Raw genomic sequence first — 25,969 nt, 5'->3', positions numbered from 1 at the left:
GAGCTCCGTTTTTGACTGGGACAGCTTCCTGCAACCTTCCGCCAGCAAAAATGGAGCTCGGGAGGGCCATGTTTTTGCTGGCAGAGGCACTGCAGGCTGGTCCTTCGCTATTTCTAGGGCGGCCCGACTGGCCAGATTTAAGCACCCTGCAGGCCGGATCCAGGCTCCGGGCCTTGAATTTGACACCCCTGCCTTAAGCACTGCATCAAATTGGTTGTTTCCCTTTCTTAAATACATAGCTGGAATAAGGTCTTTATTCCATCAAGAAAATAGTACAAAAGTAAGGATCAACTAATTAGAGAAGCCTGAAATAGATTTTTTTTTTAAAAAAGGTAAGTTTATTGGTGGATTCCTCAGACCCCTATTTATTGAGTTATAGAGCCATCGGGGCTTTGTGGTTAGAATGCAGTATTGCAAGCTAACTCTGTCCACTGCCAGGAGTTCGATCCTGACCGGCTCAAAGTTGACTCAGCCTTCCATTCTTTCAAGGTGGGTAAAATGAGGACCCAGATTGTTGGGGGCAATATGCTGACTCTGTAAACTGCTTAGAGAAGGCTGTAAAGCGCTGTGAAGCGGTATATAAGTCTAAATGCTATTGCTATCATTTCTGTTAATTCTTCCCCACTCAATTGTTTCTTGGGTGCAAAACTAATTGTATTCTACTTCATATACTAACCGAGCAGCTATTAATGAAAGGAAGATTGAGCCCAAACAATGACCTATTGCATTGGTAATTTTAAAAAATAATTCTAAAAAATAACAGCATTTGAATTTCTTTCAAGAAAAGACACTAAATTGCAGCGACTCTTAATATACCGGGGGATAGGAACCAAGGAGATATTTTCCATGACAATTCATTTCCATATAGGCTTTCTTCTTTTCAGACTTATCGGAGAAATAGTATGTTTAGCATTGTGATACATTCATTCATCTATGCATACACATATGGCAGAATTGACTGAAAACAACGATCATAGAAAAAGGCAAGGGCAAACCACATGCATGTGGTTTTCCAAGAAAACGGATTAGACCCATGCAGTCATCCGCCGTTGTGTTTGTCTTTGAGGCATTTCCTTCCTATACAAGTAGTTTTAGACTTACAACAGATTGCGTCAACTTCCTGCGTGAGTAACCAAATGAAAGTCCAGAATCATAGCTTTACTCAAAAGTTTACTGTTTATTGAATACATAGCGTGGTAACTGCAAGGTAAAACTAACTCTGAATTTCTCAGGCAACAGTTTACAGTATCAACAGTTCATAGTATGAAGTTCCCAGGCCAACTCCCAGGCTTCCATGTAGGCCATGTAAATAAGTTCTCTTTGTTATGGGAACCATCTGCCGCCTTCTTCACACCTGTTGATATGTCCTTGAAAAGTTTCCAGGCTCTCATAAGTTTCAGTGGACTTGTAGAAGTTTCATTTCTCCAACTGAACCATTCATAATCAACACTTTCCCCGCCCCATTTACTCTAATGGCAAGAGCCGAGGCGGCGCAGTGGTTAGAGTGCAGTACTGCAGCCACTTCAGATGACTGCTAAGCTGCAGTTCGGCGGTTCAAATCTCACCGGCTCAAAGGTTGACTCAGCCTTCCATCCTTCCGAGGTGGGTAAAATGAGGACCCAGACTGTGGGGGCGATATGCTGACTCTGTAAACCGCTTAGAGAGGGCTGAAAGCCTTATGAAGCGGTATATAAGTAACTGCTATTGCTAAGTTGAAATGAAGAGGCATGTAGCTGCCAATGTTTCACTCTTGACAGTTTGTTTAATGATGATTCAAAGCTACAACAGCACTGAAAAAATTGACATGGCTGTTTTTCAGTTATGACTTTTGCAGCATCATATGATCAAAATTCAGATGATTGGCAACTGATTCATATTTATGACAGTAGCTATGTCCCAAGGCCCTGTGATCACCTTTTGTGACCGTCTGACAGTCAATGGGGAAGTCAAATTCACTTAACAACAGGATTACTAACTTATCAATTGCAGTGATTCACTTAACAACTGTGGCAAGACAGGTCATAAAATGAGGCAAAACTCACTTCACAAATGTCTCACTTGACAATGGAAAATTTGTGGTCGTAAGTTGAGGACTACCTATACAGAGCTTCAGGATCATTTGCAGAGAAAAAGGAATCAACTGGGCCCATATTAAAAATATTCCATTTTCGGTTTGACATTGTAGAAATGGGGAGCAGCGTGAATTCCACCACCTCCTTGCCACCGGAGAATTCAGAAAGCAGAACATGTCGAGCTGTGTATGATTACCACGCAGAAAGAGAGGACGAGCTTTGCTTAAGTAAAGGTAACGTTTACTCATCCTAATCTCAATAGAAGTTAGGGGGGAAAAGAGAGTTGGAAATCAATAAAACATTAATCCCTTTCAACTATTGTAATGAAAAAAAAATCAATGGATGCCATCCCATAAATTTCTGTTTTAACAAAGAGGACCCATTAACACGTCATAGAACAATTTGGAGTCTTCTGGCGTGGTTTGCCAATTTCAACTTATCAGTTGATTCTGAGCTTTTTTGTTTGTGATGCTCTTGGGTATTCCTACTGGACCATCATACTGAGGCAGCTGGCCATGTTTTTAATTCCGCTTATTGGATGCTAAAAATGAATGTGGAGAAAAATTCAAGAGGTAACCAAATCCTTACAGTACTCATCTGCCTAAAATTCTGAAAGTTTTTGTGACATTTCAGAACGTTGTTCTACTTAAGCCCTTGGATAATTGTTTCAGAATGTAACAAGAGAAAGATATGTGATTAGAATTACTCTGATGAGAAAACTTGGGGTATGAGCTAACTATGCACATTTTTTAAAAAAAAGAAACTAATTAAAGGTAAAGGTTTCAATCCTGCCTAACTGTTTCTGTACGCCTCAAATAATAATTATCTCAATAATAAATGGACTGCGAAAATACAGGTTTAAAGCAGCTGTTCTCAGATGGTCAAATTAAAACTCAAGAGAAAAACATTGTGGGTTCCCTATTATAATCATATGGAGGAATATTACAAAAACCGTAACTTAAACATTTTTGTGGATGTTCATTGATAAACAGCTTGGGGGGAAAAGATGGAAATCAATGCATAAAGCTAGGGATTTAAGAAACTGAGCTGATATTACAAAAGGACCGGCCTACAGCCAAAGGCTATTAAAAGCAACAGTCTGCATCTTGTGAAAGAGCTTTAGAAATCCAGCTAGTTATAAATTGGTTCAAAGATGTGGCTCCTGATCAAGTTAAGCAACAATGTGGTTGCTATGAACCAGAATGGAATTAACTTCATTCAGAATTCAGAGTGCACCATTTTTCCTAATCCAGCTTTAGCTCTGCAAATTGTGTCTCTTGATTCTTCTTCCTACCTACATGCAAGATACACTTAAAAATAGATGCCTTGTTTGAAAGCCTGTAGAGCAGGTCTGTCAAACTGCCGGCCCACGGGCCAGATGTGTCATGCACTGGCCACGCCCAGTTTAGAGAAGGGGGGAAATGTTGCATGACACCACCATAACATGAATTTGACAGCCCTGCTGTAGAGGGAAGGGCTTCTATACATCTGTCTTGCATTGGTGGATAGATATTGTCCCACGCATTCGATTAAATGACACAATATAATTAAGTCGATATTGTCAGTGTATGAGAGAGTTCATGACTTGGGAGACATAATAACAAGATCAGCCAATGAATAGGCATAGCAACTAAGTCAGCCAATGAGGGCTGTTTGGAAACTGAAAGGGAATTTGCTATGTGAGCAACAAGGAGACAACAAGGAGCCTGGGCGTGGCTTAGCTCAACTGTTCTGTACTAAAGCTGCAAGTCTGTGCTAAGCTAAAAAATCTAGTCTGCTGCTCTGAACTGAAACTCCTCTCCTCTGTGATTGCTTGAATTCTCTACCACGTTGGAAGAACCACTTTTGCTATTGTATACTTATTTCATGTGTTAAATTATATGTAAAAAGAAGTTAATGAATCCTGCTGAATCAGTTACCTGTATGTGCTTTCTGGATTTGATTACTGCAACAAACTCTGACAAATATTAACTTGCTTGTATTTATCCTTTTAGGTGATGTAATTGTAATTCATCACAAAGACCAAAGTGGCTGGTGGTATGGTTCTAGAAAGGGGGAAAAAGGCAATTTTCCTGCTACATATGTGGAAGAAGTCACTCTCTCGACTGGCAGGAGAGACGGAGAACCTTCTCTTTAAAACAAAAGGAAAAAATAATCACCCCAACATGCATAACAAATCCAACAGATGTGTTTCTATGCTTGTAATAGAAGCCAAAGAATAATTTTCTTTATTTATAAGAAGCTCTGAAATGGATATTTGGTGAATTAGCATTGTAACAAAACAATTAGAGACAACTTACATTGAATCTCTTTGAAATGATACTAACTCTTAAATTATCACGTTAATCAGTCATTTAATGAATTGTTGGGAGATCTTTGTGGCATAATGAAAGGGAAACTGACATTTATTTCTGAAGTGCAAGAGGAAGTCAATTTACTATAGACTATTCATAAGCGGAATTGGCACCATGTAATCAAATTCTACACCATGTTTTTCCCCCCAGATTCATAAGACTTTAAAAGAACGTGCAGATAATAAAATTCCCTATATTGGAAGGCTGAGCAAACCAGGAATTTGTTCTGCCAGAAGATACAAAGACTTCAATTTTTGAAATATATCCCCTTGAGGGGATCCTAGGATTATTGTTCTGTTGCATAGTGAGGTAGGACAATCATCCAACAGATAACCAGTTACTATTTACTAATTTTATTAGGTTACAGTTATGTTATGTTTGAAACCTATTCTTCTTTCAAGAGTTATGTGCAACACACCTGGTCCCCCCTCCCCCCCCACACCTACTTTATTCTTACAACCACCATCTAAGGCCCAGGTTACATTAAAAAAGCACCTCAAAATAAGAATGAAGATCTGGGCTAAGTTTTCACAGTCATTGTCCAAAGCCAAGACTTTTTATTCTTCCCAAGTAGGAAGTGACCAAACATGAAGGGCAGATTTAGAGAATAAGCAGTGCTTTTATTTGTAGGTCAAAGCAATGAAGGCTTTTCTAACATTAGCAATAAACGCAGAGAAATTGTTGGTTTCTCTCACTTTCCGTTGTAGTTCTTCTGCGCAGTCCAAGGGAGGAGAACAAGAGACCACTAGGAAAAAGCAGTGAATTATTTTCCTTTAAAAAAAATGAAAATAAGATATCCTAACATGGTAGGATGTTTAGGACAAAACATTTGGACACATAAAAGTCACAAAGGGACATAGCAAAGAATACCCTGCACTCACTTCTCATAATTTTCTATCTCAACATAAGACCAAGAAACACATCTGTGGGTAGCTCATGTTATCAGCTATCTCTTATACTGTGATTGTGAAAGTTTTATTCAAATACACATTATTCTATTTTGGTTTGTTCTACTATAAACGTTTTGGGAATTTTTAATAAATGAGTCAATACATTCTAAGCAGGGGTGGTATTCACTTACTTTCCCTACCAGTTTGCAAAATGTGAGCGTCTGTGTCAGCAGAAGGCTACTTCTGCTGCCTGCCAGCTGCCTGCAGTTTGACAGTTCAACTCACCAGGTTCAAGGTTGACTCAGCCCGCCATCCTTCCAAGGTGGCTAAAATGAAGACCCAGATTGCTGGGGGCAAGAGGCTAACTCTGTATACTGCTTAGAGAGGGCTGCAAAGCACTGTGAAGCGGTATATAAGTCTAAGTGTTATTGTTAAGCCCAGGGAAGTGTTGGAACACAGGATGTAATATAACCTGATCTACAGACTAGTAAATTGTTCAAGTCCTTTGGGGGGGAAGGGGGGGGCATGGAAAACCCAGAAGTTGCCAAAGCGAAATATACAATCTTAAAACAATTATTTCAATACTGAAGGCGTTTTTCTAGTAGAATGAAAAGATGATGAGAATGAACAGGTGTGAGCTTATTTTGATATAAAGCAGTGTTTCTCAACCTTGGCAACTTTCAGTCCTGTGGACTTCAACTTCCAGAATCCCCCAGCCAGCAGCTGGCTGGGGAATTCTGGCAGTTGAAGACCACAGGACTTAAAGTTGCCAAGATTGAGAAACACTGATATAAAGGGAATAGGAAAATAAGACACGGTTGGAAGTTCCATACATACCTTTGTAAGCTCCCTCTTCATTTATGGAAAGAGTAAGTATGTATGGCTTTTGGAAATCTTTATGATCAATGCAGCGAAATACAAATTGCAAATGCTTATCTAGATGAAGAAACAAAGATGCATTAAATCTCAGGTATGCCAGATAAAACTTTATATATTTCAGTTGTACTGCCATTCTATAAAGTCTTAAATGTTTCTTTCTTTATTCTCACATTTTAAGACACAATAATAGCAATCAATGTCTATACAATGTGGGGAATGGTGTGGGAAAATGTTTCCCCGGGATGCTTTGACCAAGCACAGCTCCTGGTTTATTTGCAGAGACTTATTTCTACTTGGAGAAAAGCTCCCCTGGATCCAAATAATCATTTACAAAGGATCAGTGGGAACACGCACAATCCACGATTGGGCTATTCTGCACTGAAGTTGTTTTTTTTTAAACCCTAACCCTGAATCATCTTGGGACCAAAATAGTAACGCTTCAACTGCAGTTTTCAAAAATTGCCTTTAAAGAACTGATGTTTGTTCTTTTCTCTGTGTGTGCATACAGAAATAAATGGATGCTAACGGATTGACTCTAACAAAGGACAGGCAACCCAAAGCCCACATATGGTCACTACCCCTTTGGAGCAGGGGGGTGTCAAACTTGACATCATTGAGGGCTGCATCAGGATTGTGATGTCATTGAGGGCTGCATCAGGGTTGTGACCTCAGGGGGCTGGGTTGGGTGTGGCCAGCTCGATGTCACTCGTGTCGGGGGCACCTGTGATGGCCCAAGTGTGAAAACAGGTTCCCGAGCTCCGTTTTCGGCTGTGATGGCCTTCTGCAACCCTCTGCCAGTGAAAATGGATTAGGAGGGCCACCGCCTGCCTTCCTGAGCTCCGTTTTTGCTAGCAGAGGCACCGCAGGCTGGTCCTTTGCTGTTTCCAGGACTATCCCGTGGGCCAGATCTAAGCATCCTGTGGGCTGGCTCCAGTCCGCAGGCCTTGAGTTTGACCATCCTGCTTTGGAGACTTCTTAAGGCCATTTTCTAAGATTTTAAGGATGGAAATGTGAACTGCTTGTCTTCCCCAGTGTTTCTGATTCCCATGTCTACCCTTTAGAGTAGTGGGAGGCAAAGCCATTTGAAGGGATTAAAAAAAAGGGAAGCTGGGTATTTAGGAAGCTGTAATACACACTTTCATGTGCTTCCCAGTCCTTTTAGAGGGTGGGCAGAAGATAGATGAGCATCCCATTCCAATAAGTCTCTTGATAATACTGTTGAAGGTTTTATCAGCAATAAAAGCTCGTCTGTTTGCAGGGTTTGCCAAAAGCTGGAGGGCAAAGCTTGGATGTGTAACTGTCACAAAAAAACCTAATGTACATGTGTATTGGACTCACAAGCTCAGTTCTAATACTGAAAACCATTTTTCCCCCATCAAGGTTATGCTCAGAGGGACCCGTTTCCTGAGAAATATTTCATTCCCTATGAAATCATTTGGTGCAGGATTAAGTTTTTAGACTCCATGGTTCTGATCGTTATAATAGTAAATAGCAGGGTGGATTTGAGTTATATCAAGTCGATTTAAATCATGATTTAAATCACTCGTAAAAAGGCTTGTTTAAAATCAACTCGATTTAAATCATAATTTTTAAAGGGCAACTGTCATCTTTGTCCCGCAGCAGCTCCTCCTCTGACCCACTGACCGTCCCAGATGGAAAACTATCTTTAGATAGATTTTTACTCCAAAAGCATTTTATTAAAATAAATTTGATAAAAATTAAAAAAAAACCCCAATTTAAATTTAAAAAATCTGATTTTTAAAAAAATCCTATTTTTAAATTTAAAAAAAAATCATCAATTTTTATCCACCCTGGTAAATAGCACTTTGAAAAACTTAAGATGTTACAAAGATTCTTACTGGAGTTCAGACAGATCAGAGCTCAGTAAAAGACATGGTGCTGAATATTTATTTGTTCACAGGCTTGCAAAAACTTGTGGTAGCGCAGTGGTTAGAATGCAACATTGCAGGCTAATTCTGCTGACTGCCAACTACCAGCAGTTCGAATGTCACCAGGCTCAAGGTTGACTCAGCCTTCCATCCTTCCAAGGGGAGTAAAATGAAGACCCAGATGGCTGGGGGCAATAGGCTGACTCTATAAATCCCTCCGAGAGAGATGTAAGGCACTGTGAAGCGGTATATAAGTGCTATTGATACCCAATTTTATGGAAAGCGAAATTTTCAAGATATGCAAAAGGTATTGTTTTGGAAATGAAGCATTCGCTTTTCTTCCGAACTATGCTCATCTTTTAGAGATCCCTCCATTTTTCCATAAATTAAAGGACAGAACTGGCATTTCTGCTAGTCACAGGGAATCAGAGTGTTTTCAGCATGGTGTTGCTTGGAGCCTTCCGTCCCCCAAATGGTGCCATCTGCACAGCCTGAATTATTATGGTAATTAATTGCAAACTGCATGCCAAGTGGGATTGAAGCAAGCAATGAGTGGGGCAAAACCTAAAGTAGACAATGACCCCCTACTCTGCTAGTTCCCCATTTTTGATAGACCCCTTCCTATTTCATTTATTTCCTGAAATGGTCAAGCAAGAGGATGAAGACAAGGCTTACTGGAGGGCTGAACTGGTCTCTTACAGAGAGCTTTTAAAATGAGGCTGAGCTGGCAGTGATGCACAGCACAGACAAGCGATCGTTGCATGCAAGAATATTTCCTCCCATGGAAACCTTTGGCAACAATTCAAATCTGCAAGGAAAAATTATTACCTTTTAAGCTTATATAGGTAAAGGTTCCCCTTGCACATATGTGCTAGTTGCTCCCGACTAGCACATGAGCGGTGCTCATCTCTGTTTCAAAGCCAAAGAGCCAGCGCTGTCCGAAGATGTCTTCCATGCCAAAGGTGCGTGGAACGCTGTTACCTTCCCACCAAAGGTAGTTCCTATTTTTTCTACTTGAATTTTTACGTGCTTTCGAACTGCTAGGTTGGCAGAAGCTGGGACAAGTAACGGGAGCTCACTCCCGTTACGCGATGCTAGGGGTTCGAAACGCTGAACTGCCGACCTTTCTGATTGACAAGATCAGCGTCTTAGCCACTGAGCTACCGCGCCCTAAGCTTATATAGCAGCGATGGCGAACATTTTTGGGCTTGCATGCCATAAGCGGGGAGAGTGCAGGGGGGTTGTGCGCGGGTGTGCGCAATGTGCGACCCCCCCCCCCCAGCGTGCATGACAGGCACCCCCCCATTTTTTGCATGCTTTTTTCACCCTCCCCGGCTTCAGAGGCTTTATAGGAGCCTGGGAAGGGAGAAAACAGCCTCCTCCGCCCCCCCCCCCCCCGAGGCCCTCCGGTGGCTTCAGGAGCTTCCCTGAAGCCTCTGGAAGGCAAAAAATGACCCTACGAGCAAACCAGAAGTGACTTCTGGTTTGCTTGTAGGGTCGTTTTTCGTCCTCCGGAGCCTTCGGGGAGGCCTCCAGAAGCCCCCTGAAGGCTCCGGAGGGCTTAAACCAGCCCTACGAGCAAACCAGAAGTCCATCCCCAAACTTCCAGTTTGCTGTTGGGCTGATTTTTTGCACTCCGGAGGCTTTAGGGAAGCTCCTGAAGTATCTGGGGTGAAGTGGGGGGGGGGGGGGGAGGCTGTTTTCACTCTCCCCAGACTGGAGCCTGGGGAGGGCAAAAAGTGGCTTTAAAAAGGCTGAACTCAGCTTGCCAGTGCGTACATGTGCACTGGCCAGCTGACAAGGCAACACCTCGCCCTGACAAATGGCTCTGCGTGCCACTTGTGGCATGCGTGTCATAGGTTTGCCACCCCGGTTATATAGCATAGCAGTAATAATCATCAGCTTTGTAAGAAAAAAGTAAACAAATGGATTTTGCTGTAAAATGAAGCAGAAATGCAATCTTACCATCTGTTTTTCGTATTTCTAACCCAAGCCTCTCTTTGAATAATTTTTCAGCCTTACGAAGTCTTTCCTCCATTTCTTCTGCTGTTTTATGCGTTGCTGGAATTGAAAAAGAAACGAAGCTTCAAAATCTCCACTAAGCTTATGCGCAGGATCATTTTTTAGGAAGCTGATAAAATTTACGAAATCAAGCATCTGTTTTTGCAACATTAGTACCTTGCTTTTTTCAAGAAAAGAACCGTTTATTTTAAAACATCACCCAATTTATCATTTGCAGTTCCTCTAGTGGGCTATCTAGGTTAGATTGCATTTGTGTGAACTCCCTGTAATCTGGGATCATGTAATGGTTTCTGAGTTCTGGCCGAAAGAAACATCGCAATAGACACTCAGTTCACTGCTGGAAGAGCAAATTAGTTTTATTGTTTTAGTTTAGTTTAGTTTAATTGACATTTATATGCCGCCCACTCCCATTGGGACTCTGGGCGGCTCACAGACAAGACAAAAGAAACATATATAAAGAATTAAAATAAGGATACAATTATTAAAATTTCATGCATACTGTTAGAGAGGGGCTGGATACTGATCAACAGTCCCAGGCCTGCTGGAACAGCCAGGTCTTAGTAGCTTTACAGAAGGCCGGAAGAGTAGTGAGGGTCCAGATCTCTACGGGAAGATCGTTCCATAGGGCCGGAGCAGCTACAGAGAAGGCCCTCCCCCGGGGAGCCGCCAACCGACATTGACCGGCCGACGGCACCCGGAGGAGGCCCAATCTGTGTGATCTTATTGGGAAGTAAATGGCAGGAGGCGGTCTCTCAGGTAGCCAGGTCCTAAACCATGTAGGGCTTTAAAAGTAACAAATCCAATCAAACATGGAGAATAGCCTTTATTAGAATTTATTTGGTAGCGGTAAGAGCAACAAAGCTTCACTGCTCTTATGGCATCTGCAAATAGAAACTGGTAGTCCTGTTTCAGATAACCAGATCCCTCCCCAGGGAGGGAATAGAAAAGCCCTTGCAGGGTTACTGAGAAGAGGGTAGTTTGTGGGACAGGACAAAGTTGTTAGGATCTACTGTACTTCATTTAGATGGACAAGTCCTACAAAAGGGAGAAATATCAGGGATGAGTTGGGATGAATTTCAGACCCAGTTAGCTCTGAGGAACTGGACAAGTCTTCAGAGCTATGAGCTCTACTACCTGCAATTCAGACCCGTCTCCTTCCTGGTTGGTCAAGGCCAGCTAGGAGATGGCATATAGTTGGGTCCAAGTTGGGGTGAATGCTTCTTGATAGGAGTTTTTGAAGGTGACAGTGGTCTGTTCCCTCTGTTTAAGACACTAACCTGGGACCCAAAAGTCCTGGGCAATTTTCATCATTTCCAAACTTCCCTTTTTAAGGGATAATTGTGGAGTAAGTGGTAGGTGCATAACTTCTGTAGATTCTGGAAGAGGCAAATTATCTAGACCATTCCAATCAGGAGCCAGACCAGGTTACAGTACTGAGAAAGCATTGGTTGTGCTCATGAATAACCTCTGACGGGCTTGATGCATTTGTCCTGGTCCTTCTAGATTAGGGAGTGGTTTCATTTAAACTCGATTTCATTGAGGGCCGCATCAGGGTTGTGTTTGACTTTGGGAGACTGGGGGGGGGGGGGACGGACGGCATGGCCCCCTCAACATCACTTGTGTCAGGGGGCACCTGTGGTGGCCAAGTGCTAAGGCAGGACCCTCCCTCGTTCCCATTATAATCTTCCTTTCCTTTTCATTCTTTCTTCTTCCTTCCCCCCTTTCCTATTTTTCCTTCCTTGCACTCTTCCGTCTTCCCTTCTTTTTCTTTGTCTTTCCTCTTTCCCGTCCCTTCTTGGATGCTCAAATGCAGAAGAGGAAACATTTCACCTTTTGTTTTGTTCTTAGTTTGTTTTGCTAGCCCTCTGCCAGTGAAAATAGAGCCCCCTTTTTTTGGCGATGACAGCCTCTTGCAGGCCTCGGCCAGTGAAAACGGAGCTTGGGGGAGGGACCCATGTGCGATGCTCCCGAGTTGTTTTCGCTGGCAGAGGCACCGCAGGCTGGTCCTTTGCTGTTTTCAGGGCATACCTATGGGTAGCCCTGCAGATCTGGCCTTGAAATTGACACCCCTGTTCTAGATCTTTTGATAGCTTTCAGTACCATTGACCATCGCATCCTTCTGGACCAGCTTCAGGGGCTGGGATGAAGGCCCTATTCTGTAGTGGCTTTCCTTTCTCCAGTGTTACTTTCAGCCAGCTTTTCCATGTGGGAAACCTTACACCATCACCTTCTTCTTTTAAAGACCCCTTAATCCCTTGTGGGGTGGAGTCTTTGGCGACTGGATGGACCTGAGTGTTTACTGGCCGGATGCCCTTCCTGTTGCCAATGCTGAGGTAGTGTCCAGAGAGAGAAATATCTGCCTCTACCTAGGATCAAACTCACAGCCTGATTGTGAAGCGAGAGCTCCACCTCTAGGCCACCGTACCACTCGTGGGAAACCTAACCTGGCGGTTCCAAATTGACTTTGTTGAAATGGAATGGCCAGCTCCAGCATCTCCTGAATCATTATAAAAATATCCAGTATGATGTAATGATGAACGTATTCATTTGAGACCTGGCTATCCCACGTTCAATAACACCCTCAGTTATGAAAGCTCAGCAGATGCTATTCAGGAAAAACCTGGAAGACAAAGTGTTACCTAGGCGGCCTTGAATTTCAGGAAGAAAAGCCGGATACAAATATAAACTATTCATGTTCTATTTTCCCAGTGCAACTTACATTTGCTATTTTGGATTAATTCTTCCTTCAACTCTTGAATGCTGTTCAGCAGGTCTGCCTTCTCCTTTTCCTCATCCTTAATGTTAGAAAGAGCTTCTGAGATTTTAGTTTGCTTTTCTTCGATTGATTTATTCAACTCACAGACTTCTGTACGAAACAGAGAAAACCGGCTGCATATTTTTTTTTAATGCAAAAGCTATTTATTAAGGTTTACCTCTCAGTAATTTGGGTAATATAGATTACTCAGTAAAACATTACAAAAGTTAAAACATACACTACATAAATATGACAAAATAAATATTTAAGGCTATCTTATGTGAGAACGTTTTCTGTTTATGTATTACATGTGTTATCCTTACCACTAAATATTTTAAAAAATCAAATATAACATTCAATGCAACACTCACATAAAATATGAAGAAAACCAAAATTCTTGTTTTAGTAAACTACATAGCACCTGGATGACAACATAGCCTTCCAAATTTCTGAGATGGGTAAAATGAGGATGGTAAAATCTTCATGGAAGATTTTACATTTAGTCCCAATCCAACAGAAATACACATTCCCATAAAACTGGCACTTTAATATTGTACAATGGACATTATCCAGTTTGATTCATGGACATTTGAGATGAAAGGAACAGAAGCAGCATTATTGACAATGCAGTGATTATCTGAAGTTCATAACTATACTTCTTTACAATTAAGTATGTGTTATTATTGTATAACACAACTGGAAGTAAGATTAAGGTTTGGCTTATCCACACTGCATTCAGCAGTTTACATTTGCTTTTATAGAAAAGGCAGCCCAGACATTATTTTTCAGGGTAGACATCAATACTGAATAAAAAAATATATGTTTCAGGGATTCTATTTGGTCTATTAAATTCTGTAAAATGATTGTAAGAAAATAAGAAATGATTTATACTGTACCACTGGTATACTCATGAAATTTGCTGATAATTTCATCCCCTTCTTTTAGTCTTCTGGACCATTTATCTATAATGTAAAAAACAAAATCAAAACTCAGCCAGAAACTATTGTTTTTATTTTGTTTTATGTAATGTGTTTTTATTTGTTTTATAGGTAGTCCTCGAGTTATGACCATAATTGATCCCAAAATTTCCATTGCTAAGCAAGACAGTTAAGTGAGTTTGGGCCCATTTTATGACCTTTCTTGCTGCAGTTGTTAAATGAATTGCTACAGTTGTTAAGTTAGTAACATGGTTGTTAAGTGAATCTGGCTTTCCCGTTGACTTTGCTTGTCAGAAGGTTGCAAAAGGAAGGGGGGTGTCACATGACCCTGGGACACTGCATAAATACATGCCAGTTGCCAAGTGTCCAAATTCTAAATCCAAATTATATAACCTTGGGGGTGCTGCAGTGGTTGTTAAGTGTGAAAAATGGTCATAAGTCACTTTTTTCACTGCCGTTGTAATTTCAAATGGTCACTAAACAAATGGTCATAAGAGAAGGACTACCTATATTATAAGCTACCTAGTCTTCCAAAGTGAGATATGCAGCTATATAAAGTAAATAAAGATTGGTACTAGGTTAAATCCTATATAAAGCAGTGAAAATATATAAATTCACCCTCCTGAGAAAGGTGGGGTATTAATCTAATCAATAAAATTGCCTACAAACTTTATATTCAGATGAAACTTTCCACAATATCGTTGTGAGTTGAAAAAAGAAGAATATCATACATATAGTTTATATCAGGTATGTCCAAACTGCAGTCCTGGACCTCTAATAATGTGGCTCTATAAGATTTGATTTAAAATATTAAAAAATAAAGGAAACGTGTTATTTATATACATTAATTACATATACTTAATATGGGGCTCAAGAACATTCCTCTTCACTCAATGTGGCCCAGGCAAGCCAAAAGGTTCGACAGGCCTGCCTGGTTTAGATACTTTAAATATTGTCCTTCTTTTCCATGGTCAGCCTACCCCAATTGATTACAAAGCTAAAAGGGGGAATGAATAATATACAGGATATTTCATTTTCTGCTGCAACCAAATAATAAACCAGATATAACTTTACCTGAAAGACTGTTTATGGATTCATACCAGGAGTCTCTTAGCCCCAAAACCTGATCAATAGGCTCAAGGCAACAAATAGTTCTGAACTTGGTCCAAAATTCCTTGATGTCTTTTTCAAGCATTGCCAGCTCATCATTATCACCTTTCATCTCAGCCATAGTTCTAAAAAAAAAAAAAGCAAATAGCAAAAATGAAATAAGTCTTCCAGCTTAAGGAACAGTTTACAACAGCAAATACTGCTGTTAACTAGTCTACCAGGCTATTACATTTAAAAATCCCATGCATTCAAATCGTTTAAGCTGGAGGCCTGAGTATTCTTATTTTTATTTATTGATTTGATTTGTCAATCGTTTGCAAAATAATAGGTATAAGAATAAACATGAGTATGAATGAAATGGGTACGAATAATTATGCAGAATAAATTCTGCCTATTGTTTATACACTGAATATCCTCCAACTTAAAACCTTCTGAAAATTTTGATCCTGAACCACAGAGAAAGAAACCAAGATTTATGCATACATCAAAGGAGGGGTTTTGAGGGCTATCTAGTAAAAAACACGAATTTTATGAAACCACCTGATTCTTTCAATAGACAAACTTCCCTTTGCAAAAAAGCTGTTGACAAAGCTTAGTAGCAGGAATTTTCCAAAATATTTTTTAGGGTTTCTACTTTTGTCTCCCTAGAATTATCAAACGAATTACCAAAGTCGGCCTTCATTTAAAAAAAAATTCTCTGGACAGAGACAGGCAGAAGCAGACAGACAGACAGACAGACAGACATATAAACAACCGCCTCACCATCGCTTACCTTTCCGGCTTTTCTCGGCATTCAAAATCGCAACCACTTTCCCGCCCGGCCCTCAACGATCGTCTTGCCGTATGATTGGCTGAGCGAGGGCGCAAACGGGACTCGCCATTGGCTCGCAGGGCAGAGGAAGGTTAGACGTTGCGGAATCTCTTTTTTTTTCTATTGGGCAAAAGAGATGAAGGAGGGGGCATGATGGGAGTTGTAGTATAAAAGGTTTTGCCTGCGATGCGGTTCGGAAAGTCGGCGCTCGCTGGAACAATGAAAAGAAGGGACGAAAGTGAAAGTGACCGCTTTTGGCAGAAATCCTGTCCCGTGGCTGTGCATTAAGGGTTGCTTTCTCCCACCGACCCAGTCCGTACCCTCTTTCTTTTCCTCTCTAGGGCTTGTTTGGCAGACATAGGAGGAAATCCCAATGGTGCTTTTTTCCAGGAGGCAAATGGAGTTTCTGGTATTTCTTCGAAGACGTTTCGCTTCTCATCCAAGAAGCGCCTCCAGTTCTGAAGTCCAGTTGCCTCTTGAAAAAACACCTTCAGGACAACCAAGACCTAAATAGCTGAGAAGCTCCATAGACACCTGCGAGGAAAATACACTGAGCTGCAGTGCCTATGTAGAAAGGAACTAGAAATATCTAGAGAAAAGATGAAGAGGAGGTCTCTCTCAACCACATTGAGACCTGACAATGTGATTTAAGCCAACATATGCAACGTGTTAGAGCTGTTTGTTGCTGGGGAGATGTTGAGAGGGAAGGCTTTTGTCCAAGATGCCACCAGAAATCAAACCCAGTTTGATGACATCTAATTAAACTATACCAATTCTTCACAATCTGGTATCTGTCAAAACACTTTGGATTTCAACTTTCATCCATGCCAACAGAGTCAAGGACAAAGGACTATGGGGGATGTAGTTCAAGTCATCCAGAGGTAACCACAGATCAGAGAAAGGGCTGATAGTCTTTGCCGTTTTGTTTTATTGTTTTATTTATTTTGTTTTTTATTTATTTTACTTTATTGATGTATCTATATTTTTTATTTGTAATGGCCTTGATTGTGTCATTGGATTAAAATGACATCATTAATAACCAGGGGTGAAATCCAGCAGGTTCTGACAGCTTCTGGAGAAGCGGTAGCGGAAATTTGGAGTAGTTCGGAGAACCGGCAAATACCACCTCTGGCTGGCCCAAGAGTGGGGTGGAAATGGAGATTCTGCAGTATCCTTCCCTTGCCACACCCACCAAGCCACGCCCACAGAACCAGTAGTAAAAAAAATTTAATTTCACCACTGTCCTTGCTGTTCTCAGCCTGATGCACACACTTTTATTCCTGAAAAATGACTTCAGCTAAGATAAAAGTAAAATTTGCATTTATTGACTGCCTGATGGATATTAGTTTATCAGATTTCACCCCCCCGCCCATTCATTTTTTTCTGCTGCCTTCAGTTTCTCACCATTATTTACTTTGTCAGGACCTAAAATTCTGTCCGAGAGAGAACAGGAACTGGAACATGTCTATATCTGCAGGGAATAAATGCATTTTAAGGGGTGTAATGGCTCAGTGCTTAAAGACTCTGGGCTTGTCAGCTGAAAAGCTGCCAGCCCATGTTTGAGACACAACACCACATGACAGGGTGAGTGCCCATTATTTGCCCCTGCTCTTACCCACCTAGCAGTTTGAAAGCATGCAAATGCCAGTAGATACATAGAAGGGAAGGTAAAAGCATTTTGTGCATAGTCATGCTAGTCACATGGCCACAGAAGTGTGTTTGGACAACACCGGCTTCCTCGGCTAAGTAACAGAGATGAGCCTAGAATTGGACATGACTTGACATAGGAAATCTACCTTTAAATTCATTTTAAGTGTCGACTAGGTTTATTGATTGTGTTTTCCAATTATAAAATTGAACTTATAACCATTATTTTGGCATGGTGGATTAGGTAAAGTTGGGGGAGGAGCTCACCTTTTGATCCAACCTGTTAATCAAGGTTGCAAATTATTATGCTAAATACAAGGGCTGGTTCCACCACAAAACCGCGGACGACAAAATCGCGCTCGACGAAAGCGCGTACGTGACGTCATCACAGCGCGATGAAAACATCGCGCTGTGATCGATAAATGTAAAAATAAAGCGAAAACCTTACCCTAACCCCCCCAAACCTAACCCTAAACCTAACCCTTAACCTAACCCTAAATCTAACCCTAAACCTAACCCTTAACCTAACGCTAAACCTAACGCTAACCCTTAACCTAACGCTAAACGTAACCCTAACCCTTAACCTAACCCTAACCCTAAACCTAACCCTTACCTTTATGTGAATCGGCTTGCTTTAATTTTATTTTTATTTCAATTTTTAATTTTTTTCGTCGCGCTGTGATGACGTCAAATGCGCGCTTTCATCGAGCGCGCTTTTGTGGACCGCGGTTTTGATGGGTCATGCAAGGGCTACCCCTGAGGAAGGCATTCTGATCTGCCTGAGGATTTTCTTAAGTTTTACAGAAAGTGAGAACTGAAATGCATTCTCTGCCAGAACATCCCTCCTACAGAGAGCCAGAAGAGAAGAACAGCATCCTCATTATTAATATTAACATTATTAACAAAGCTTGTGAAAACCTGGCGTGGGTGTTTGGAGATTGTGATGACTGTTAAATTTGTACCTAAAATGGATGTGGGTGCTGCTTATTGTGTCCCCATAATTACCATGGGGTTTTATGAACATATTTTGGGTATGTTGTTGATAATTATGTGGTGTTTTTATTGTGGATTTAGTTATTGTAAGCCACTGAGATTCATTTTTAAAACTGAAATGGCAGAAAAGCACCTAGGATGCTGCCACCAGAGGTTGGGCTGCAAAACTCCAATGGCCACTAAATGGCAGCAAAGATTTGTTTGCATTTTTATAAACTGGGTTTGCAAGGTAAAGCATTAAAAGCAATAACACAAGGTACAATGCACTTATATTGCTTGGATAACATATAGTATACACCAAGAAACACAAGCCACATCAACCCAACAGAAAATCTAAAGTAAGAAGGGACAAGAGTACAACATCCAAGCCAAGGGTGAAATCCTGCAGGTTCTGACAGGTTCTGGAGAAGCGGTAGCGGAAATTTTGAGTAGTTTGGAGAACCGGCAAATGCCACCTCTGGCTGGCCCAAGAGTGGGGTGGAAATGGAGATTTTGCAGTATCCTTCCCCTGCCATGCCCACCAAGCCACACCATGCCCACTAAGCCACGCCCACAGAACCAGTAGTAAATCACCACTGATCCAAGCTCCGTGGCCTGCTGTAAAAGCCATATTTTCTGCATTTTTTTAAAATCTCAGTAGGGTTGGGAACATTTGAACCCCCTGAGAAATATTGTAGGCAGCCACTGAAAAGGCTTTCCACCTCTATCATTATTCTGTATTGAAGAACTGAGAGCAATGAGATGGAGGGGGCTTTCCTACCCAATTTTATTGGCTGGGCAGATATAGTTGGGAAAAGGTGGTCCCAAAGAGACCCAACCTCTGAGCCATATAAAGCTTTATGAATCATATTTGTTCTCTTCACTGCCATTTGTAATCATTACCTACTAGACTTTTGCAACCCAAATCTGACTGCCTTATGCAAAGATGAGAAACTTCCCCGCTGTCTGGTTAAGATGCGGGATTGAGACACCAGAGTTCAGATTCTTCTTGTGTTTTTGCTGTCTTTCAGTCCAACACACAGCAAGAAGAGAGGCACTCTCATCTCACTGTGTGTTCGCTCCAGAGGAGAAGGTCTCAATAAAGAGCTGTTGAAAGAAATATCCTTCTGGGTTCAGCTCCAAGTGGGGGGAAAGACATTGGATTCATGGAAGTTGCTTGGAAAGATGGTTTATTGATGGTTGACAGGACCACATAGTTTGAGGTCCTGGGGGGGAAAGGGAGGCCACATGCCTTGAAGGTCTTGAAGAAAAAGGGAAGAGATGCTGAGAGATCCTGAGTTTTATATTCTCTCTTGGGCCCCACCTTAGAGTTTCCTGTTCCTGTCCAAGAAAGGTATCCCATTGGCTGTCAGACTCCCAGGGGACGGGGGTCTTAGCTAACTTTGCAGACTGTCTGTGTTCCAGGCTTGGGTGATGCAATCTCCCCAGGTGCCATGTGGTGAGATCTGTTGCTAGATGGGTAGAGGGCTAATCCTATCATGTCTTGAAGACTATGCCTTAATCCCATCATCCTGGAGCTGAAGGTGGGGGGCAGGGAGCTGCAGGAAGTGTCAGGATTCCAAATAGCATCCAAAAGTAAATCAGAATCCAAGGCAAAGTATTGCTCAAAGTTCCAATTTATTAAGAGAGCCATTTTGGCACATCTGGGAAAACCCGAATCTGAAGGCTTCCTGGTTTTCCCCACCCAGTTGAAAGTTCAAGATCTTGCCCCCGTACCCATAAGCCCTTCCACTGACATGCTGTCAGCTTCCACCCATCCAGTTGCGGTGCAAAGACAAAGGATGACCTTGGCTTTCTAGAAAGAATGTTGTTATGGCTACATATCATCTAACTCTGTACAATCCCCCCTCTCATTTTCCCACACTAGAATATGCATAGTAAAATAATAGAAAGTGTGGCAGACCAAGATCCAAAATAAAAGATGGCTGCAGGCCTGACAGGAATTTGCTTTGTCTTTAAAACATGTTTCTCCTTTTCTCACCCAGGGAAACGTAATATTCTGCCCTTTTAATATTTCCTAGGATATTTCCTTTTTCTAGGAGAGGGGTGGGTGCCATGTTTGTAAAGTAGTAGAACCAAGATTTTCTTTCTTAATCAGCCATGAAATGTTCAGTGCCAATAGGATGGTTGAAGGAAAGCAGAATGACCTTCAGATTGCACAGTATTATTTGTAACTGCCATATTTCCTCCCTGCCTTGCTGGCCTCTTAGGAATTCTATTGCTCCGATGATTTGTCTTCACAGCTAGGAAGGAAAGAGAAAGTCAGAGAGGGGGCAGGGATTTTGCTAGTCTCCTTTAGCAGCCAAGCATGCTGAGCTGGTTCGGTTAAAGCTCCGATCTTCAAGAGACAAGATTCTTTTAGAAATCGCACTTTCCTTTCCAGGCTTGCTTGCCATTGTAAGGATCTCAAAGGAATTCCATGAATGGCCCCCATCACTAATCACTTTGGGGATTGACTTTCACCCTGAGCATCCATAATCACTTCTGGAGTTAAACTAACTCCCACCTTCATGGTATTGGACCTGGGTACTTGAGAGACCGCCTGCTGCCAATTACCTCCAATAGACTGATTAGATCCCAAAGATTAGGCCTCCTCCGAATTCCATCCGCCGGCCAATGCCGGCTGGCGACTACCCGGAGGAGAGCCTTCTCTGTGGCTGCTCCGACCCTCTGGAACGAGCTCCCCGTGGAGATTCGAACCCTCACCACCCTCCAGGCCTTCCGCAAAGCCCTTAAAACCTGGCTGTTCCGACAGGCCTGGGGCTAAAGAGCTTTTGCCCCCCCCCCTCGAATGGTATGGTTGTTGTGTGCTTTTAAATTGTGTATTGTTTTGTTTGTCTTTTTTTATCCCTTATCTGTATCCCCTTCCCTGACTTGGATTGTGAGCCGCCCTGAGTCCGGGCGGCATATAAGTGCAATAAATTCAATTCAATTCAATTCACCTTGTGGGTGGGAGGCAATTAAAAACAAGTCAATATCAGCTTGGATTTGATTTGAATCAAGTCGATTTAAATCGTGATTTAAATCACTGGTAAAAAAAACTTGATTTAAATCAACTCGATTTAAAGCATAGTTTTTTAAAGAGCAGTGATCTCTGTCATGCAGCGGCTCCTCCTCCGACTCGCTGTTGATTCACCAACAGTCCTAATATTGCAGAATGTACAGTCTCATGGCTACATAAGCTCCATTTCATGCTGAATAAGCTAAATTGTTCATGTATCTCAAAGAGAAAGCTACCTTTAGATGGATTTTTACTCCAAAAGCATTTTATTAAAATACATTTGATAAAAAATAAAAAAAATCTGATTTAAATTGTTTTAAAAAAATCTGATTTTTTTTTTAAATTAAAGCATTGATTTTTATCCACCCTGGTCAGCATACTAGTCCCAAGCTCTGGTCTGAAGCCATGCTTCCTCAATATCCATAGTGAATGGGTGTTGTGTGCTTCAGTCACACAATCATGCCTGATAGCTTTACTTTTTTAGATACCCCCAACACCTCTGCTTTACCCCCACCAGATAACTCCTCTGTCTCTTTGCAGAGCACAGAGCAAAAATAAATATTAAATGTTTATGTCAGCAGATTTAAAGCTATTGGTTGTCACCTTCAATAGCATTGCACCTTAATTTTGAGCTCTTACAGGAGTTCAGACTGCAGAACATTGTTTCCTTTGGGTCTTAACTCTGCCTAAACACAACATGCTTCATCAGACTGTAGGAAGTTAGCACCAACCCCTCTCCTAGGAAAATGGGATATTTTAGGAAATATTAAAAAGACAAAATATTTCCCCTAAAAGGGAGTCAGAAACTCATCCCCCCTTTGTCAATGGGCCATTAATGACTATTCTACATAACAAAGATCTACCTCATTCAGGCAGAGCCATAGTAGGAATTGCCCAAAGCCCTTTGGTTACATGTAAGACTCAATCAAGCAAGGCCCTATGGGAGTCTGACAACCAGTCAGAATACAAGCTCAAATTCAAAAGCCTAGAGAGGGCAAAAAACCAGGGCACTCTCAGCATCTTTTCCCTTTTTTGCCCAAGACCTCATACCATGTGGTCCTCCTGTCCACCATCAATAAACCTTCTTTCCAAGCAACTTCCATGAATCCAGTGTCTTTTTCCCCACTTGGAACTGAACCCAGAAGGATATTTCTTCCCACAATACTTTGTGGCAAGAATGTTATTTTGCAACCGTCAAATGTTAGAAGCCAGAATAGGATGTTGAACAAGCAGCCCTCATGAGCTTTAGCTGAGTTGCAATAATAAATAGCAAACTGCCTAGTGAATGGTTATGTGCTCTGCAGTATGTTCTCCATTGCTTTGAGACTGAATATTTCTGTTGTGTCATTCATCCTGGAAACAGATCTCTGTACTTTTTTACTTTGTTCAGCAGCAGATTGCTGTTTCTTAATGAAAGTTGGATGTGCTCTATAAACTGAATCTTTTCATTTGGCTACTTGCAAAAATGGTTCTTTGCAACACTCTCCCATCTTCGGTATCATTCTTTAAAAAAAAAAAAAACTTTTCAGCTCATGCATTCTGAATTCTTCTATTTTAATCTGTCAAGCGGCCTCCGTGTCTTGTTCTGTTCTCTGTTTTCTGCCTATGCAGGTGGTGATTAGAGATCACATTTGCTTCTTGCTGCTCTCTTATTTCCCCGTTGACAAAAACAAAAAATATCCCAGAATATATAAGAAAGAAACAGAGGCTGCTTGGAAAACATCTGTGAGTAATTCTGAGTTTTTGTGTTAGGCTTACTGGTCTTTGGCTTAAAAGACCATCTGTTTTATGTGACTGTAATAGAGGATTATTTCTTGTTTCCCAGAAAAGTAGCAACAACTTTCCAAAGCTATTCATTAAAAAGTGGTCATAAAACTCAAGCTTTGTAAAATAAATCAATTCCTGTTCTCCTGGTAGGCTCCACAGATATAACCTCCCATCCCCGTTTGCTGGGTAGAGGAAAAAATGTCCAGAAAAACAACTGGAAAGAGATATTTCTATCGTTATTTGGTGTCTATTACGAAGTCACAGTGGAATAAAAAATCTGCATTTGCCTAAATCAAATATTTTGATCTTTGTGGCGCAGTGGTTAGGGTGCAGTACTGCCAGCCACTTCAGCTGACTGTTATCTGCAGTTCAGCAGTTCTAATCTCACCGGCTCAAGGTTGACTCAGCCTTCCATCCTTCCGAGGTGGGTGAAATGAGGACCCAGACTGTGGGGGCGATATGCTGACTCTGTAAACCGCTTAGAGAGGACTAAAAGCCCTATGAAGCGGTATATAAGTCTAACTGCTATTGCTATTGCTATCCCAGGGCCACACGCACGGGATTATTGCTACGTATTTAATCACTTTCTTTTGCTTTATTAAACTTAAAATTAGGTTGAAATTTCTGGGAAGCCTCTGATGGTCTCATCTAAAGCCTTTGATGAGAAATGCAGTTTTAGGATGATTGCTTGGACACTCTGGATCACAACTTACCATAGCAGGGTCCACAGCAAACCATAAGGATGCCACATTACCTACATGTGTCCTAGATAGAGGAAGAGCACTTAGACTTATATACCGCTTCACAGTGCTTTACAGCCCTCTCTAAGCGATTTACACAGTCAGCCTATTGCCCCCAACAATCTGGGTCCTCATTTTTACCCACCTCGGAAGGATGGAAGGCTGAGTCAACCTTGAGCCTGGTGGGATTTGAACTGCCAAATAACAGTCAGCAGAATTGCCTTGCAGTACTACACTCTGACCACTGTGCCACCATGGCTCAGATCAGAGGTGGGATTCAGCAGGTTCTGACCAGTTCCGGAGAACCGATAGTGGAAATTTTGAGTAGTTGGGAGAACCAGTAAATACCATCTCTGGCTGGCCCCATTTATTCTCTGCTTCCCAAGTCCCAGCTGATCGGGAGGAAATGGGGATTTTGCAGTATCCTTCTCCTGGAGTGTTTGTGTGTGGGGGGGAATGGAGATTTTACAGTATCCTTCCCCTGCACGCCCACCAAGCCACGCCCACAGAACTGGTAGTAAAAAAAATTGAATCCCACCCCTGGCTCAGATATGCAAGTATGTGACCCATGACATTTGCCTGATGCGGTCATTCCACACGTTCCATCATGTACCTCCCCCACTCCAGGGATGTTCACAGGTAGTGCATTTTAAGAAGCATCGCAAGCTGCCTTATTACCTGTGCTATTGTGCCAAGCATCCATCCGGATCTTAAATGTCAATCATTTTAAAAATGTTTCAAGACCCTACATTAGAAAACCTCCACTATATTAATGAGGCAGCACTTTGTCGTTCCATAAAAGAACGACTCGGGCTAGAATTCACAAACTGGTGTTTTATTGTTATTTTTACCGTTCGGAATGTGGGATTGCAAAAGCCAGGAAGCGCTTTGGTCTAAAAGCCTCTGTGTTCTCTTCTCTGTTTTATGTGTGTTTTCCTTTTCAACGGTATCAGAGCGAACATTTGAGCGGAGATGCTTGGGAAGCTATTATGCCCATCTCAAACTGCAGACACGGCTTTGATCAGGCCAGGAAACTGATGCTATGTTTGCCCATGGCACATTTAATTTGTGCTTCAGCGGCGAAAGCTCTTCCAGTCAGTGGCTTATAGAAGATCAGTTTAAAACAACAGCAAGCAGAGAACTCCCTAACCTCCAGGCTTGCAGTCCAAAAGGCCATCCATGAAAGGGAGACATGATGGGGCAAGGAAAAGGTACTGAAGCTGAAGGAGAAAGATGCACAGCCAGGGTTTGCCATTCCCTTTCTTATCACAACAAACATAAGTGTCAGGGTTTCAAATAAGAAACCCGAGGCAAGTGTATTCCTCAAAGAATAGCTTCATTGGATATATCACATTGTGTTAGAATATTCATGACTGGGAGAGACATGATAACAAGGTCAGCCAATGAATAGGCATAGTAACAAGGTCAGCCAATGGGAGCTGAAACAGCTAAGGGCCAGGGTCAAAACTTAAGACTCTGTCTGCCCTTAACTCTGAGATAAAACTGTTCTCTCCTGCTTGAGTTCTGCTTGTAACTTCTACCACATTGAAAGAATCTACTATTGGTATTGTACATTTATGTATCTAAAGAAATTAATGAATGCAGCCAACTCAGTTATCTGTGTGTGCTTTCTGGATATGATTTTTCTGCAACAAACACTGACATATTGGCACAGATCTGGTGAAAACCGACCTCTGGAGGTTCCTGTGGTTTTCACCTCGTTAAAAGTAAAAGTTTTGACACTTTCTCAAAACAGTCACATGGTCCAATCATGGTGCTGTGTGGTTGCCTGGTGTTATCACTCCTCCTTCTTCTGACCAAGTCTCACACTTGCTTCACACTCAATGTCCTTGGTTCCCAAGCGAAAGTATTTTTGTTTTGGCTACAAAAACCCAGCTATCTCAAATCCCCTCTCCCTATCCCTCAGCTCCAGTGTGGCAACACTGAAGCTCCAAGGTGGCTTCAGTCAGGTCAGCTTCAGGGTTGACAACAGGAAGTAAAAAGACAAACACCAGTTGGTTTTTCACAACACATTGCAAGTTATATCCTTTTATCAGCATCACTCAATACACAGTACAGCGCAAACCTTTGTTAGCATCTA

General features: G+C 41.7%; 2 protein-coding genes across 2 annotated transcripts in view; one reads left to right on the top strand and one right to left on the bottom strand.

Moving 5' to 3' along the window:
• The window catches only part of NOSTRIN (nitric oxide synthase trafficking), a 40,919-nt gene extending 36,288 nt beyond the window's left edge, over window positions 1-4,631 (top strand). The window contains exons 15-16 of the mRNA XM_087709439.1: window positions 2,186-2,305; window positions 4,067-4,631. Coding sequence (XP_087565565.1) covers window positions 2,186-2,305; window positions 4,067-4,209 — 263 coding nt within the window. The 3' untranslated portion in view covers window positions 4,210-4,631. The remainder of the gene's footprint in view (window positions 1-2,185; window positions 2,306-4,066) is intronic.
• A 57-nt stretch (window positions 4,632-4,688) lies between these two features.
• Window positions 4,689-15,030, bottom strand: SPC25 (SPC25 component of NDC80 kinetochore complex). The gene is made up of 6 exons (XM_014063736.2): window positions 14,874-15,030; window positions 13,758-13,823; window positions 12,826-12,972; window positions 10,050-10,145; window positions 6,154-6,252; window positions 4,689-5,171 (listed from the first exon to the last, which is right to left on the bottom strand). The coding sequence occupies exons 1-6, from the start codon at window positions 15,028-15,030 to the stop codon at window positions 5,047-5,049; spliced, it is 690 nt and encodes a 229-aa protein (XP_013919211.2). The 3' UTR covers window positions 4,689-5,046.
• Between the last annotated feature and the right edge of the window lie 10,939 nt (window positions 15,031-25,969).

This window comes from Thamnophis sirtalis, unplaced genomic scaffold (assembly GCF_051295495.1).
Source record: "Thamnophis sirtalis isolate CommonGarterSnake01/CBP01778 unplaced genomic scaffold, rThaSir2_p1.2 scaffold_1, whole genome shotgun sequence".
Classification (NCBI taxonomy): domain Eukaryota; kingdom Metazoa; phylum Chordata; class Lepidosauria; order Squamata; family Natricidae; genus Thamnophis; species Thamnophis sirtalis.
Note: the sequence above shows the minus strand (reverse complement) of the source record. Positions and strands in the feature narration are given on the sequence as shown.